Source organism: Protopterus annectens, chromosome 2.part2 (assembly GCF_019279795.1).
Source record: "Protopterus annectens isolate FY-2018-M chromosome 2.part2, PAN1.0, whole genome shotgun sequence".
Lineage (NCBI taxonomy): Eukaryota > Metazoa > Chordata > Ceratodontiformes > Protopteridae > Protopterus > Protopterus annectens.
The window spans coordinates 1,056,854,753-1,056,873,325 of NC_056730.1; the positions used below are offsets into that span (position 1 = coordinate 1,056,854,753).

An 18,573-nucleotide genomic window follows, 5' to 3' on the forward strand; every position below is an offset into this window, starting at 1 on the left:
GTCATTCAACAGCAAGTAAAAGTATGAGGCAGTCATTGTCCATGCTGGTGCAAACAACCTGAGACGTACCTCCCTGGACCACATGGAAAGAGACACAGAGGAGCTCTTACAGCACCCTCTCAAACCCAGGACTCCCACACAGCCTTCATGCTCACACAGGAGAGTATAGATTTCTCTGCAAACACCATCATACTGGGTGACGTCAGCTACCCAAACATAGACTGTGAACATTACACAAGCCACAATACCCAAGCTCTAGGGTTCCCATAGATCAGACACTCTTTAGCTATGGAACAGGTAATCAACCTTCCCACAAGAGGGGCAGATATACTAGACCTAATCATCACAAACATGAGTACAAAATGCTCACCACTGGAAGTATATCCCTCATTGTTGCAATCGAACCATATACTAATCACACTGGAGTACTGGATCCCCACATATGCAAACCTCGAACACATCGATGTGTGTGTGGGAAATGCCCTATTAGCAACTGTGACAATACACTACAGGATGCAGATTCCCCTTTTGAAACACTGATGATGTCAGGACTCTATAACTATATTACCTGAATTAAAGTCCTCCAGGAATTTGTATAGCACGCTCTGCTAATGTGTTTTCTCTGGTGTCACAACATAGTTAGGTAGGAGTTTGAATCCTGCAAAGGGAATGTATGAGTGGGGTTTGTGTGTGTGCATAATGCTGGGACGGATAAGTGCCTTTTGCCAACTGGGAGAACACACTACAGGGTGCACATCCCTCCTCCTACACACAGATGATGTCAGCACCCTCCAAGTACAGCATTAGAAAGAACTTCTCTCACTAATGCAAATAGCACACTCTGCTAATGTGTCTGCCTCTACTGTCATAACACAGTTAGGTAGGGGTTTGAATCTTGCAAATGGAAAGTATGTGTTTTACTGTGGGTAGGGTTAGTGTGTGTGCACAATGGTGGGGTGGGATGTGGCTTTTGCCAAATGGGGCTATGCACTGCAGGGTGCACATTTCCCTTAACAAGCAGTGATGTTGACAGCACCCTATACAAACAAAACTACAAAAGAGAAGGTGGTGGTACCAATAAAACATGTAAGGTAACACTTCTTCAAGTAATGTCCACAAAATGAAGTAGGATAAACGAACAATCCTTTTACTCTATACAAACAACATGACAACAGACAACTGCCAGTACTCAGTATAGTGTTACATGCTACTGTAACACACACATGTACCAGAATATACCTAGATAGTGTTTTGAAGCCTGAATGTGGCAAGTGTGTGGATGTGGGATGTGTCTGTGTGTGCATTTCCGTATGGGAAACATGTTTGATGTGGCAATCAGGGTACCACAGTACCTGATGCACATTACACCTTTGACCTAATGAGGTCGCCTGGCCTTACTACAGGATATGTACCTGAACAGTGCCATACATACACAGTGGTCCCACACCAATGAGGGGTAACCTCTACTGACCCTGGTAACTACTGCATCATATGCACAACTGGCTTTGTGTTCTAAGCTATGGAAGTTTTAAGTATGGGCAACATGTACAGCAATATTACATATGTATATATTTCAGGACTATGTACACACAACCTATTTCATGGACATACCTATAGATAGTGAACTATGATACATTTGGAGGTGTCACAGTAAACACAGTATTAACCTGCTACTTTGCATTACCTGTGTTTGTGGCAGCTGTTGCTGTGTCAGTGGTGCTGCTTGCTGCTTGCTGTTTGCTGCTGCTGCTGCTGGTTTTGCTGCTGGCTGTCTGTATAGTTTTTTGTTATTTCTCTCTCTGTCTCTCTCTCTCTTTCTCAGTAGGTTTTGTGCAATGACTGTATTGCATGTGTGGAGTGTGGGTATTGGATGCTTTTGTAGGTATCTGCATAGGTCCATGTGATGGCCTCTGCACCAATTGTAAGGCAGCATTGGCTAATTGCATACAGCCAGTTGTGTACTGATTGCATGTCTCACTGTGATTTCAGGACAGTGCTATAAAAGGGTATGTGAGATAGGCGTTTCAGATTGTAAGGGCGTGGACCATGCTGGTATGCTGTTGACAATGTTCTGTGAGTGTGAAGGTTAGTTCATCTCTCATGCTTCATGCTGTGTTGTGAATTCAGGTTGCTGCATTTCTCTCGCCTGTTCCCTGTAGTGAGTGTGTATGCATACTGACACCTACGACTATATTTCATATGTATTGCTATATATACATATGTGTACATATACATACTTTCATATATGTACATTAGCTGACAATATTGGGTACAAGCTAACAATTTGCAGGGCTGTTTCTGTTAACACTACACTAGTATGGGAATCCAGTAATTGGGACAGTAAAAGTCTGCCTGACATGCTTTGGGTAGTACACATACTATATTGCCTTTATCTTCATTCCTACTATTACATGTTCCACTTATTTAGCACTATATTCCTGTATGAGAGTCATGGCTTACTGGTAGGTCATACAGACTAGTGTTACAATGGTCTTGTGGTAGGGCCTACTAGTATGCTTATATTTAGCTTTCAAACTGAGTATAGGGCCTATCAATCAGAGTGCAGGGGGCACCTTTAAGCAGTTAAAGGGGTTAGTAGGTCTCACAGGAGTCAGGCTGTGTTGCAGATTCTGGTTGTTGCATTTATCTTCACTGTTTCCTGTAGTTAGTGTGTATGGATACTGACACCTACCACTATATTTCATATGTATTAATATATATATATATATATATATATATATATATATATATATATATATATATATATGTATGTGTACATATACATACTTTCATATATGAACATTACCTCACATTATTATGTACAAGCTAACAATTAGCATGGCTGTTTCCGTGAACACTAAACTAGTGTGGGGATCCAGTAATTCAGGCATTAAAATCTACCTGACATGCTTTGGGTAGTACACATCATATATTACCTTTCTATTGATTCCTACTATTACATGTTATATTTATTTTAGCACTATGATCTTGTATGAGAGTCATGGCTTAGTGGTAGGTCATACAGACTAGTGTTACCAGGGTCCTGGGTTTGAGACTGACAGTGGGAATTTATTTTTCTTTCGAAATGAGTACAGGACCTGTCAATCAAAAGTGCCAAAGGCACTTTTAAGCATTAAAACCAGGTCTGCTTTGCTGAGCTCACATGCGCACTGGCGGTGAGCTCCACGCACAAGCACACCCACTATTTTCTTTGAAAGAAAAGAAAAGGGGTGACAGGAAAGTGGTGAAAAGGGGTCACAAAGAGGGTAAGACAGTAGGGAAACAAGCTTGGTATTTGCAGGAAGGATGTAGGTGAGACCCATAGCTGCCCATGTCTTTCTCAGCAACAGCTGTGCATTTGTATGCAATTTGGTATGACATTTGGAACCTTCCACCCCTGAGAGAGGTGTCAGGACAACATTAATACCTGTTGTACAGCCAATTGTAATTAACAGTTTCGATGTCCAGCGGACATGTGTGCAACATGGACAGCTATGTATGGGGCGTAATTTTTTTGTGGGTACAGAGAGCCCTTTTTTTGTTTTTTTATCAGGTGAGAGTGGTATGTCAGGTGAGGTAGTCGGTATAGCTGGGGAGGTAGGTTGGGTAGGTTAACAGACAAGACGCATACAGGGGCGGTGTATGACACATGTGGGGGGGTTACACAATTGACGGGGACGGAGGTTGGGATATCCATGGCACATGAGCCCACAGATGGCAACAGTGGAACTGATATCCCCACGCATAGGCAGTTGCCACTGTTCCTTCACAGCCCAGGATGGGGCTGTGCTGGGGGCTGTGCGGGTGGGACAATGGGCAAGCCCATAAGCTATGCCACCCAGGCCTCAAGCTGGCATAGGGGCCCAAGGACAGAGTCTTGGATCTCCCTTTGCACCACAGACCGGACACCTTGGAGGGTGAGTGGACGTGCTCCTCTGGCCACACTTGCAGAGGGGGGACGGGCCCCATCCCCTGCAGTGCTTCCACCCGAAGGTGGCACAGGGCCACCGGAGGAGGGTCCAGCCTGGGCACTAGTGCCAGGTGCACTCGCCAGCTGAGGTGGGAGAGGTGAGTCTGCTGGGACCTGCCTTCCCAAGCGTTCTAGATTTGTGTGTATGTTATGTTAGTTTGGGTTAGTGGCATATTATTCCATTCAAATTAGTTGTAACAGCATGCATTGGTATTCCCATTAAACAAACACCCAAATATTAACACCATTGAACAACGGGCATATCAATATCACATGCATTATTTGAACAGAAATACACAATTGAACAACATGCAGGGTTGGTTAATGGCAACAGGCCATCAGGTTTGCCGGTTTGCAGGTATGACCAGGGCACATGCAACAACAGACATGCATATATTTTTGAAACAGGACAAATGTCCATGGTTAATGAAATGTTCACATACCAATATTTAGTGGTTTTTTTAATTTGCAATTATAGGGTGGGGTGGAGAAAGAAAATGATGACACATTCATAAATTATACATTGATATACATTTGTAATAGAAACATAATTAACTTGTGGGTGATACTTTCCCACTGATTCTTACTTGACTGTCATGCTAGACCTGTTACAGATACATCACTATCCTAGTTATTTTGAATTTGATCAGATACATCATCCTGCTACACTTTGATGACAGGGCAGGGGACAGCTATGGATGTTTAGTATGTCAGACAATCATTCATTCTATCTGCAAATTGCTGACTGTGATCACCATATACAGAGTTTGGCCTGAACATTCAAGAGTCAGACACACTGAAATCAGTTTGGGATGTTAAGTTTTAATTCCCACATGCATTTATTTCTGTAGAACCACACTGAAGCTTATATATTCAGGTGCTATTACTACGTTATTCATTGATACATGACCCTTTCTGTCACTCTCACACATCCTGCAATTTCACAGTTCAGGTTGGTACTTCTAGGCTTTGTTCACATATTAGACCTGTGGGGATTTCAACACTTTCCAGCAGCCTCACTTCTGTCATGATTCAGCATTTCAACAGGGGATATATCTCACCTGTGATTACCTCAGCTTCTGAAGCTGTACTCTTGAGACTACTGCAGGTTATACTACATTTAATTGATGTTGGGACATCTGTATTACAGCGCTATTTATTTCTATCACTTATATTCCCAGTTTCACTTGCATACTGATGAACTTGTTGCAGCCATACCTGCAGACTTTTACTTGCTGCTTGCACATTCTATTACTTTTAATCAATACACTGCAGTGTTCTGCTACGTGCTACACTATAATATTTATTTACAAGTACTAGGTGGGGTTACTAACCTGCATGGTGGAGCAGCACCAGCCTCCACTCATGTGCCATTCGATTCAGAGCGGACACCTGCAGCTGTAATACAAAACAAGTAATATTGGAATACACATCTCCTTGGTATCAGCTAGTTGAATTCCTTACATACATAAGTAAAATGTAACTTACTCAGTAGTGGGGTTGGGCATATCCCGGCCTCCTGGATCCATTGGGTCAACTGGTCTTGCTTACGTCGCTTCAGGTCCGCATGGTGGTGACGGACCTGCTCACCAGTGCGTGGAATGCCAGTAGCACTGGTCAGATCATGAGCCAACTGGTCCCATGCCTCCACCCTGTACGCACCCCATGAGACCTGGCCCTGCATGAGTTGGGCCTCATGATGGTGAACTAGGAGCCAGACCATGTATCTGGACTCCTCAATGCCCCACCGCTGTGCTCGAAAGCAACATCCTCCCTAATCCACTCATTCTGCCTGCAGGTCTATTCTACAATCGTTTATGCTGTGTATTCCCACCTATGGGGCTTATATATGCCGATTTTCCCGCACATTTCTATGATTGGCCGGTTTAGAATTGTATCTACTTCACAGAAACTGCTTTGTCATGATCCATTTTGGCTTACATCCTATTTATATGCTATTTCTGCATTTCTAAGTACTGCTGTCATGGCTTAGTGGTTTAGTACCTTGACTCTAGTGCATGGTATCCTGGGTTTGAATCTGACCACTGAATTTTAAATTTTATGACTGTCTAGAAATGACTTCAGGACCTGTCAATCAATCATGCCAAAAGCACTTTTAAACACTTTAAAACCAGGTCTGCGCTCGTTTGCGCGGAGCTCACGCATGCGCACCACCGTTTAGCTTGTGGGTGCGTCGCGCAAACGGTGTGCGCTGGGTTACACCTTAATTGGCTAGTAACACACATGTTAAACTAAGCACAGCTAGTTGCACACAGTTTGAGGCTGTTAAACCAGTCCTTAGCTATGGGCAAGCAGTTTGCAGTTTGTGAAACACTACTTAGCTACGGGCACTCTGTCTCACTGCAGCTTAGCTATCAGTACATTTCTAAATATTTTTATTATTGTATTACTTGAAAACATATGCTCCATTTCATTCCATTTTACAAAAGGGAATACTTTTACATTTGTACAATACTGTCAGGGGCCTTTTTAGTGCTTATTTACAAAAAAAAAAGGTTGTTGTGTATGAGGCAGTCATTGTCCATGCTGGTGCAAACAACCTGAGATGTACCTCCCTGGACCACATGGAAAGAGACACAGAGGAGCTCTTACAGCACCCTCTCAAACCCAGGACTCCCACACAGCCTTCATGCTCACACAGGAGAGTATAGATTTCTCTGCAAACACCATCATACTGGGTGACGTCAGCTACCCAAACATAGACTGTGAACATTACACAAGCCACAATACCCAAGCTCTAGGGTTCCCATAGATCAGACACTCTTTAGCTATGGAACAGGTAATCAACCTTCCCACAAGAGGGGCAGATATACTAGACCTAATCATCACAAACATGAGTACAAAATGCTCACCACTGGAAGTATATCCCTCATTGTTGCAATCGAACCATATACTAATCACACTGGAGTACTGGATCCCCCACATATGCAAACCTCGAACACATCGATGTGTGTGTGGGAAATGCCCCTATTAGCAACTGTGACAATACACTACAGGATGCAGATTCCCCTTTTGAAACACTGATGATGTCAGGACTCTATAACTATATTACCTGAATTAAAGTCCTCCAGGAATTTGTATAGCGCGCTCTGCTAATGTGTTTTTCTCTGGTGTCATAACATAGTTAGGTAGGAGTTTGAATCCTGCAAAGGGAATGTATGAGTGGGGTTTGTGTGTGTGCATAATGCTGGGACGGATAAGTGCCTTTTGCCAACTGGGAGAACACACTACAGGGTGCACATCCCTCCTCCTACACACAGATGATGTCAGCACCCTCCAAGTACAGCATTAGAAAGAACTTCTCTCACTAATGCAAATAGCACACTCTGCTAATGTGTCTGCCTCTACTGTCATAACACAGTTAGGTAGGGGTTTGAATCTTGCAAATGGAAAGTATGTGTTTTACTGTGGGTAGGGTTAGTGTGTGTGCACAATGGTGGGGGTGGGATGTGGCTTTTGCCAAATGGGGCTATGCACTGCAGGGTGCACATTTCCCTTAACAAGCAGTGATGTTGACAGCACCCTATACAAACAAAACTACAAAAGAGAAGGTGGTGGTACCAATAAAACATGTAAGGTAACACTTCTTCAAGTAATGTCCACAAAACGAAGTAGGATAAACGAACAATCCTTTTACTCTATACAAACAACATGACAACAGACAACTGCCAGTACTCAGTATAGTGTTACATGCTACTGTAACACACACATGTACCAGAATATACCTAGATAGTGTTTTGAAGCCTGAATGTGGCAAGTGTGTGGATGTGGGATGTGTCTGTGTGTGCATTTCCGTATGGGAAACATGTTTGATGTGGCAATCAGGGTACCACAGTACCTGATGCACATTACACCTTTGACCTAATGAGGTCGCCTGGCCTTACTACAGGATATGTACCTGAACAGTGCCATACATACACAGTGGTCCCACACCAATGAGGGGTAACCTCTACTGACCCTGGTAACTACTGCATCATATGCACAACTGGCTTTGTGTTCTAAGCTATGGAAGTTTTAAGTATGGGCAACATGTACAGCAATATTACATATGTATATATTTCAGGACTATGTACACACAACCTATCTCATGGACATACCTATAGATAGTGAACTATGATACATTTGGAGGTGTCACAGTAAACACAGTATTAACCTGCTACTTTGCATTACCTGTGTTTGTGGCAGCTGTTGCTGTGTCAGTGGTGCTGCTTGCTGCTTGCTGTTTGCTGCTGCTGCTGCTGGTTTTGCTGCTGGCTGTCTGTATAGTTTTTTGTTATTTCTCTCTCTGTCTCTCTCTCTCTTTCTCAGTAGGTTTTGTGCAATGACTGTATTGCATGTGTGGAGTGTGGGTATTGGATGCTTTTGTAGGTATCTGCATAGGTCCATGTGATGGCCTCTGCACCAATTGTAAGGCAGCATTGGCTAATTGCATACAGCCAGTTGTGTACTGATTGCATGTCTCACTGTGATTTCAGGACAGTGCTATAAAAGGGTATGTGAGATAGGCGTTTCAGATTGTAAGGGCGTGGACCATGCTGGTATGCTGTTGACAATGTTCTGTGAGTGTGAAGGTTAGTCCATCTCTCATGCTTCATGCTGTGTTGTGAATTCAGGTTGCTGCATTTCTCTCACCTGTTCCCTGTAGTGAGTGTGTATGCATACTGACACCTACGACTATATTTCATATGTATTGCTATATATACATATGTGTACATATACATACTTTCATATATGTACATTAGCTGACAATATTGGGTACAAGCTAACAATTTGCAGGGCTGTTTCTGTTAACACTACACTAGTATGGGAATCCAGTAATTCGGACAGTAAAAGTCTGCCTGACATGCTCTGGGTAGTACACATACTATATTGCCTTTATCTTCATTCCTACTATTACATGTTCCACTTATTTAGCACTATATTCCTGTATGAGAGTCATGGCTTACTGGTAGGTCATACAGACTAGTGTTACAATGGTCTTGTGGTAGGGCCTACTAGTATGCTTATATTTAGCTTTCAAACTGAGTATAGGGCCTATCAATCAGAGTGCAGGGGGCACCTTTAAGCAGTTAAAGGGGTTAGTAGGTCTCACAGGAGTCAGGCTGTGTTGCAGATTCTGGTTGCTGCATTTATCTTCACTGTTTCCTGTAGTTAGTGTGTATGGATACTGACACCTACCACTATATTTCATATGTATTAATATATATATATATATATATATATATATATATATATATATATATATATATATATATATATATGTATGTGTACATATACATACTTTCATATATGAACATTACCTCACATTATTATGTACAAGCTAACAATTAGCATGGCTGTTTCCGTGAACACTAAACTAGTGTGGGGATCCAGTAATTCAGGCATTAAAATCTACCTGACATGCTTTGGGTAGTACACATCATATATTACCTTTCTATTGATTCCTACTATTACATGTTATATTTATTTTAGCACTATGATCTTGTATGAGAGTCATGGCTTAGTGGTAGGTCATACAGACTAGTGTTACCAGGGTCCTGGGTTTGAGACTGACAGTGGGAATTTATTTTTCTTTCGAAATGAGTACAGGACCTGTCAATCAAAAGTGCCAAAGGCACTTTTAAGCATTTAAAACCAGGTCTGCGCTCGTTTGCGCGGAGCTCACGCATGCGCACTGGCGGTGAGCTCCACGCACACAAGCGCACACCCGCACTATTTTCTTTGAAAGAAAAGAAAAAGGGGTGACAGGAAAGTGGTGAAAAAGGGGTCACAAAGAGGGTAAGACAGTAGGGAAACAAGCTTGGTATTTGCAGGAAGGATGTAGGTGAGACCCATAGCTGCCCATGTCTTTCTCAGCAACAGCTGTGCATTTGTATGCAATTTGGTATGACATTTGGAACCTTCCACCCCTGAGAGAGGTGTCAGGACAACATTAATACCTGTTGTACAGCCAATTGTAATTAACAGTTTCGATGTCCAGCGGACATGTGTGCAACATGGACAGCTATGTATGGGGCGTAATTTTTGTGGGTACAGAGAGCCCTTTTTGTTTTTATCAGGTGAGAGTGGTATGTCAGGTGAGGTAGTCGGTATAGCTGGGGAGGTAGGTTGGGTAGGTTAACAGACAAGACAGACAAGACGCATACAGGGGCGGTGTATGACACATGTGGGGGGGTTACACAATTGACGGGGACGGAGGTTGGGATATCCATGGCACATGAGCCCACAGATGGCAACAGTGGAACTGATATCCCCACGCATAGGCAGTTGCCACTGTTCCTTCACAGCCCAGGATGGGGCTGTGCTGGGGGCTGTGCGGGTGGGACAATGGTCAAGCCCGTAAGCTATGCCACCCGGGCCTCAAGCTGGCATAGGGGCCCAAGGACAGAGTCTTGGATCTCCCTTTGCACCACAGACCGGACACCTTGGAGGGTAAGTGGACGTGCTCCTCCGGCCACACTTGCAGAGGGGGGACGGGCCCCATCCCCTGCAGCGCTTCCACCCGAAGGTGGCACAGGGCCACCGGAGGAAGGTCCAGCCTGGGCACTAGTGCCAGGTGCACTCGCCAGCTGAGGTGGGAGAGGTGAGTCTGCTGGGACCTGCCTTCCCAAGCGTTCTAGGTTTGTGTGTATGTTATGTTAGTTTGGGTTAGTGGCATATTATTCCATTCAAATTAGTTGTAACAGCATGCATTGGTATTCCCATTAAACAAACACCCAAATATTAACACCATTGAACAACGGGCATATCAATATCACATGCATTATTTGAACAGAAATACACAATTGAACAACATGCAGGGTTGATTAATGGCAACAGGCCATCAGGTTTGCCGGTTTGCAGGTATGACCAGGGCACATGCAACAACAGACATGCATATATTTTTGAAACAGGACAAATGTCCATGGTTAATGAAATGTTCACATACCAATATTTAGTGGTTTTTTTAATTTGCAATTATAGGGTGGGGTGGAGAAAGAAAATGATGACACATTCATAAATTATACATTGATATACATTTGTAATAGAAACACAATTAACTTGTGGGTGATTCTTTCCCACTGATTCTTACTTGACTGTCATGCTAGACCTGTTACAGATACATCACTATCCTAGTTATTTTGAATTTGATCAGATACATCATCCTGCTACACTTTGATGACAGGGCAGGGGACAGCTATGGATGTTTAGTATGTCAGACAATCATTCATTCTATCTGCAAATTGCTGACTGTGATCACCATATACAGAGTTTGGCCTGAACATTCAAGAGTCAGACACACTGAAATCAGTTTGGGATGTTAAGTTTTAATTCCCACATGCATTTATTTCTGTAGAACCACACTGAAGCTTATATATTCAGGTGCTATTACTACGTTATTCATTGATACATGACCCTTTCTGTCACTCTCACACATCCTGCAATTTCACAGTTCAGGTTGGTACTTCTAGGCTTTGCTCACATATTAGACCTGTGGGGATTTCAACACTTTCCAGCAGCCTCACTTCTGTCATGATTCAGCATTTCAACAGGGGATATATCTCACCTGTGATTACCTCAGCTTCTGAAGCTGTACTCTTGAGACTACTGCAGGTTATACTACATTTAATTGATGTTGGGACATCTGTATTACAGCGCTATTTATTTCTATCACTTATATTCCCAGTTTCACTTGCATACTGATGAACTTGTTGCAGCCATACCTGCAGACTTTTACTTGCTGCTTGCACATTCTATTACTTTTAATCAATACACTGCAGTGTTCTGCTACGTGCTACACTATAATATTTATTTACAAGTACTAGGTGGGGTTACTAACCTGCATGGTGGCGCAGCCGCACCAGCCTCCACTCATGTGCCATTCGATTCGCAGAGCGGACACCTGCAGCTGTAATACAAAACAAGTAATATTGGAATACACATCTCCTTGGTATCAGCTAGTTGAATTCCTTACATACATAAGTAAAATGTAACTTACTCAGTAGTGGGGCGTTGGGCATATCCCGGGCCTCCTGGATCCATTGGGTCAACTGGTCTTGCTTACGTCGCTTCAGGTCCGCATGGTGGTGACGGACCTGCTCACCAGTGCGTGGAATGCCAGTAGCACTGGTCAGATCATGAGCCAACTGGTCCCATGCCTCCACCCTGTACACACCCCATGAGACCTGGCCCTGCATGAGTTGGGCCTCATGATGGTGAACTAGGAGCCAGACCATGTATCTGGACTCCTCAATGCCCCACCGCTGTGCTCGAAAGCAACATCCCTCCCCTAATCCACTCATTCTGCCTGCAGGTCTATTCTACAATCGTTTATGCTGTGTATTCCCACCTATGGGGCTTATATATGCCGATTTTCCCGCACATTTCTATGATTGGCCGGTTTAGAATTGTATCTACTTCACAGAAACTGCTTTATCATGATCCATTTTGGCTTACATCCTATTTATATGCTATTTCTGCATTTCTAAGTACTGCTGTCATGGCTTAGTGGTTTAGTACCTTGACTCTAGTGCATGGTATCCTGGGTTTGAATCTGACCACTGAATTTTAAATTTTATGACTGTCTAGAAATGACTTCAGGACCTGTCAATCAATCATGCCAAAAGCACTTTTAAACACTTTAAAACCAGGTCTGCGCTCGTTTGCGGAGCTCACGCATGCGCACCACCGTTTAGCTTGTGGGTGCGTCGCGCAAACGGTGTGCGCTGGGTTACACCTTAATTGGCTAGTAACACACATGTTAAACTAAGCACAGCTAGTTGCACACAGTTTGAGGCTGTTAAACCAGTCCTTAGCTATGGGCAAGCAGTTTGCAGTTTGTGAAACACTACTTAGCTACGGGCACTCTGTCTCACTGCAGCTTAGCTATCAGTACATTTCTAAATATTTTTATTATTGTATTACTTGAAAACATATGCTCCATTTCATTCCATTTTACAAAAGGGAATACTTTTACATTTGTACAATACTGTCAGGGGCCTTTTTAGTGCTTATTTACAAAAAAAAAAGGTTGTTGTGTGGGCTCAAACCTTGCCTGCCTGCTCTCAAGCTGACAACTCTACCGCTATGCTATTACTTCTTGGCTTACTTTGCATATTTAGTTCTTATATCCTTTTCCACTTATTGCTAACTGCAGTTGCACTAGTAGCACACCCGCTCACACGAGCGCACATAGTAGCACACATTTACGGGGTTTAAAAACAATAAAACAGTTTTTATTTTCATTTTACAACATCTGTTCACTTGCATGTGGCATTGGCATGTGTTGTGTAGTGTGGTTATTCACATTTCCATGGCTTCCCTCGTGGCTGTTTACTTTCAGCCATTCTAGACTTCTGGGGGCGTGTCTACAGACACGCCCCCTACTCTCTTACATGGACCGTGTAAGAGTTACAGTGTGATTCAGCATGCCTCATGCACCTCATGCATATGCATGACATGCTGACATCTCACCGTTTAACTGCAGCCTCCGTGTAAGAGTTATAACTCTTACACGGAGGCTTCCTAAATCCTGCCCATGGCAGATTATAAGTTGTGTATAATGTATGCAACTGGGAGTGTGTCAGTATGGTTTGTGATGTAAAATGCTTGCAACTTGGATTGTGTCTGTGTGGTTTGTTTTTATTTGTATAAATGCATGATTGCCTATGTAGTAAGTGTTGATTTAATAAAGATGTTTCTTGTTTAAAAAAATACAGGAATTGAATAGTGCATGTAACGTTGCTTAGGTTATATGATATGTAGCAATATATGTGATGTACTATGTTTGTTATGTTATTTATAGTGTGATTACTTTTATATGAATGTAAATTTGCCTGTCACAAGTGATAATTCAATAAAGGTGTTTGTAAAAAAAAAAAAGAACATAGTGACCTTAGGTAATATGGCTAGGGGCATAACAATGGCATCTAGCAAGCTGCATAAGACACATTTTAGTTGTATATGGAATACTGGGCAAGGCGGGTTTTCTTTGAGATACGAGAGAATATATTCCCAGAGTTGAGAGCTGAGGATATAGAAGCAGTGATGTATGCAGTGAAGCTTGTTTTTTGGAGTTGGTAATAAGGGAGCAGAATTATCATGATTCCTGAGATTGTAGGATGGGAACTGTCATATTAGTTAAGTTAAGGGGAGAATGTTTTTTTAAATATAAATTTAAATAGTTGGGAGCCTAACAAGAAGCAAGCGTTTTGCTTGTCTAGGAGCCATTTTGCTTTTCCTAGTGTTTTGCAGTAGTGTTCATGCTTAAGGGAGAGAGTGATAAACCTGCAGATTTTATTGGAGATTGATTGCCTTTGAGTGGCATTTGTCTTTGATGAATGTAAGGAGCCATTTTGCTTTTCCTAGTGTTTTGCAGTAGTGTTCATGCTTAAGGGAGAGAGTGATAAACCTGCAGATTTTATTGGAGATTGATTGCCTTTGAGTGGCATTTGTCTTTGATGAATGTATTACCAAAAATGGATATATTCCAGTTGAAAAAGGAAGGATGCCTTTACTCATAGCTGATATAGATGCATTGAATAGACATGGAGATAGTCTGCTGGCCCAGAATAACAGTGAGTTACCTTTGTGGGTTTGAGATGGAGAGTTAAGCTAAGAGATTGGTCTAGCCATTGACCCATGTATTTAGACCCAGATATTTGAAAATTCTAGTGTTTTCTAAGGCACTGCTGCTATGATCAAATATTTGTAGCTGAATGAGTTTTGTGGACCTTCTATTTGGCACCAAAAGTCAAGATTTTTTTTGTATGTGTTAAGAAGTAGGTTTATGGTCTTAATCCATTGTGTAAGAGAGAGGAAATCAGGCTGAAGGTCTTTTTCCAGTGCTATGAAGACTGATTTGACCAGAATAGCACCATGTCATCTGCATAAAGTAGTAGAGGAAAGCAAGAGAGGTCAAGAGGAAGTTTACTGAAAAAGGGGGTCAAGGACAGAGCCTTGTAGGACACCTTTTCTGAGATTAACTGAAGGAGACAGGATGAGAACTGCACTTATTACTTTTATTATCTTATTATATTAATATTATTATTTTATTATTATATTATTACTTATTATTAACTTAATTGCTAGCCAACTCATTTCACATGAAAATGAAGTCTTTCTGAAATCATTCTCATTTTAGTTAGTAACCATAGCAAATGTTTATACTTTGGCATATATATGCAAATATACAGTAAATAATATTGAAACACAAAGACTATCATTTCTTGTAAACCATTTATTGTCTATAAAAGTTATGTCTGTAACTCCTGTAATATGATTTCATATGTGCATTGCAATTAGAGAAAAATATGAATCAAGATATTATTTGAAACATAATTAAAACTAAGTTGAATTTTTCCTTGCAGGCTCTTTTGTTTTATCTGTCCCTGTTGTAGTTTATCAAAAGCTGGATACAGGAAATTGGTATGGACCACAGACATACTGCATCGAGTCATTCCCTTCAGTGTATCACCAGAAGGCCTTCATTCTTTATACATTTCTGGCTGTGTACCTCCTGCCGCTTATCACTATTTGTGTTTGCTATGCCTTCATGCTCAAACGAATGAGTAGACCTGTTGTCGAGCCTATAGATAACAATTACCAGGTAAGTGCATGTCTATACTCATTTTTAAAACATTAAAAATTGCAACATGTAAAGAAAGTTCAGGAATGCTGTTTCCTGTTCATGTCACTTCTCAATGAGTAAAATCATTAAGTACAAGAAAAAAACAGCTATTTTTGGACATGAAATGCATGTTTTTAAGACAGATTTTAAAATTCTGATCCCGGCATTACCTAAATTTTGCTTTAAGTTGCTCAGCCAAAGCCACCATTAGGTAGGCATGTTACTCACATTTTTTATTCTGCACAGTATCTTTCCTAATAATGCAAAACAAATGGCACTAACTCATAAAGCTGCAACAAAGTTCTTTTTTTAACAGTAAGACCTCCTGGTGCAATTATTACTCACACAGATTAATGATCAGAAAGGAAATGCACTGATTATTTACCCATCACTCATTTATGATTCCTAAACCTCTGCACTACAGCTGCTCAGGATTATTCAAAGATCTTACTTACTGGCAATACATTTACCCAGGCTTTACTTAAAGAGTTTACAGTTGCAGGCAGTTCTGTGCTACAGAGACATGTTGCCCTGACTGAGACTCTGGCAACTCGAGACTGATTAGTAACAAGGGTGCTGATGGAACTGGCAGAAGTGAGAGCGGGAAAAACTGGAGGACAGTAGCTCACTCATCCTAGGGAAGGAAGAGGGTCTATATTACTTGATCGAACAGTCAAATGTTCAAAAAAGTAATAATCGACCGCTAAATATCGAAACGTCATAATGTCGATCAGCAAAAAAAAAAAAAACACCCAAACAAACCATTAAAATGCTCTACGTAGGGGGGCAAGTCCCCCTGCACCCCCCATCCCCGCTACTTAAATATACCAACTCCGAGATCGCACTACAGTGCAAACAATGGAAAACTTCCATGTCCACACTGTACGGAGATCTCCATTGAACCGTTCGACATTCTGACGGTTCGATATTTGGGGGTCGATTATTACATGTTCGAACATTTGACTGTTCAGTCACATAATACAGACCCAAGGAAGATGGTCCAGTCCACTGCAATACTGATAAATATTGGAGGACGGATGTCCAGCATGGACCCAAGATTTGTGTTTAGCTCTGCCAGGCTCCAGTTTTACAGTAGCCTTTATTACACATGTGTGGAAGCATGCATATATAAGTGAAGAATGCCCATGTTTCAGCAAGCACAAGTCTGCAGCAGGAGGCAAGATTAGGCCATGAAAAGTGAAACCCCTCTTGATGACCTGGAAGATAGCTGCACTGTCACTGCCTCTTACTCCATTCAAGTAGAATAGCATGTGGTTCCTGTGGTGGGATACACAGGACCCTGTCAAGGGAGCAAAAACAGCATATAAAAAAAGATCTTCCCAATTACTGGCATAAACCAAGTGACTGATTTACAGGCTCCCCATTTATAATAAAATATACATTTTAATATTACCACAGGACTTCATGCTAATTCCTAGCTCTCAGTCTGGGATATCAGAATGCCACTGGCAAGTCATCAACAAATAGAGGGCAAAGATTCTGTCTCTCATAACCATCTTCACTCCCCAATGCTCTCATAAATGAACTCCATTCCCTTTCATTACATCTCTTCTGAATAAACTAAGCATTGTAATATGTCTATTCCACATCCTTAATAATTGCTTTGTAAATTTCCACCAACATTTTCTGCCTCTGCCACCTACTCTATTAGCCCATTTCCTTGTGTCCTTCATTTGTATGGACCTCAAGTCACAGGCCCCTCAGTGAACCAATTTGTACCATCAGGTCTCAGTTCACTTCTAGCTGATTCACCTTTTAATTTTAAGGCTTGTACCTCTTAACACTGACTTCCTCAGACAGTTTTCATATATGTGTCTAGATACTATATTTCAAATTAAACTTTATTTCAAACAACATTTTAACAAGGTAATTGAGTTCACTGAACTGCAGCGTCTTCACCGAGACGTACCTACCTCACCTAGGCATCCTAAACCTAAAGAAATTATATTCCTTCAGTAGCATAAAATTTTCAAAAGGGAGGGGGTAACGTCAAAGTCTGCCTGTTTTCAAAAGTGCTTTATTTGTTTTTATTAAATATAATTTTATAATAATGCTATTTCTTATAGCAATCGTGTCTATGAGTCAGTATTGTAGTGTCTTATCAGTCAACACACATTAGCAGTACTCAAGGCTCATTCTTTTATCCTTTAGCCATATCCTAGTTTATCACTTTTTTCTAGTCCAGTCAGTTATCCTTTTCTTAACCTGTCTTAAACCCCTTCATCTGTACTGGACAGCATGGAATCTTAGTCAGCTGTTTCCCTTTATGTGGCCAGTCTGATAGCATTAGGTATTATGAGACAGTGTAGTAACTGCCTTATGCTTACCAAAAACTCTTTATCACTACCTTGCAGTGATTCAGTATGTGTGAGGTGTTATGTATTTACGTAACTTGGAAGCTATCTTCTCATCTCAGAACACATTTGGTAAGCACAACACATATACACATAGAGCACAGAGCACTTCCACTAAACCAACTTATGTCGAGGTTGTTAAGTGAACACAGCTTAAGCCTCCCAGGCTAAACATTAGTAAATCTCAGATATTGGTATACACAATGCATCCACCTTCACCTTTTGCACCCATACCTAAGACACATATCTGTAAGAGTTACAAGGGTGCAGTCCCAAAGCCCTCATGGCCCACTAAGACGGCATCAGGCCATAATACTGTTTTAGTAATAGGTAACTCTGTTGTAAAGCATATGGATACCATGTTCATCAGGCTGGATAAGAATAGGGTGACAGCTGTCTGAGATGTAATGAGGGCTCTTAGACCCTTACATCCTGGCAAATATGATTATGACCTGATAGTGGTCCATGTAGGGGTGAACAACCTTAGATACTCTACCCAGAGGGACATGCAGAAGGATATGACTGAGCTTGCTATGCATGTGTCTGAGGCAGGAACTACTCTGGTATTGAGAGGTATTTTGCCATCACCCAGAATGATG

General features: G+C 41.7%; 1 protein-coding gene across 1 annotated transcript in view; it reads left to right on the forward strand.

Annotated features, from left to right (window-relative positions):
* LOC122795874 (G-protein coupled receptor 54-like) overlaps nucleotides 1-18,573 on the forward strand; it is an 818,582-nt gene that overhangs the window by 625,531 nt on the left and 174,478 nt on the right. Inside the window, exon 4 of the mRNA XM_044064291.1 lies at nucleotides 15,340-15,578. Coding sequence (XP_043920226.1) covers nucleotides 15,340-15,578 — 239 coding nt within the window. The remainder of the gene's footprint in view (nucleotides 1-15,339; nucleotides 15,579-18,573) is intronic.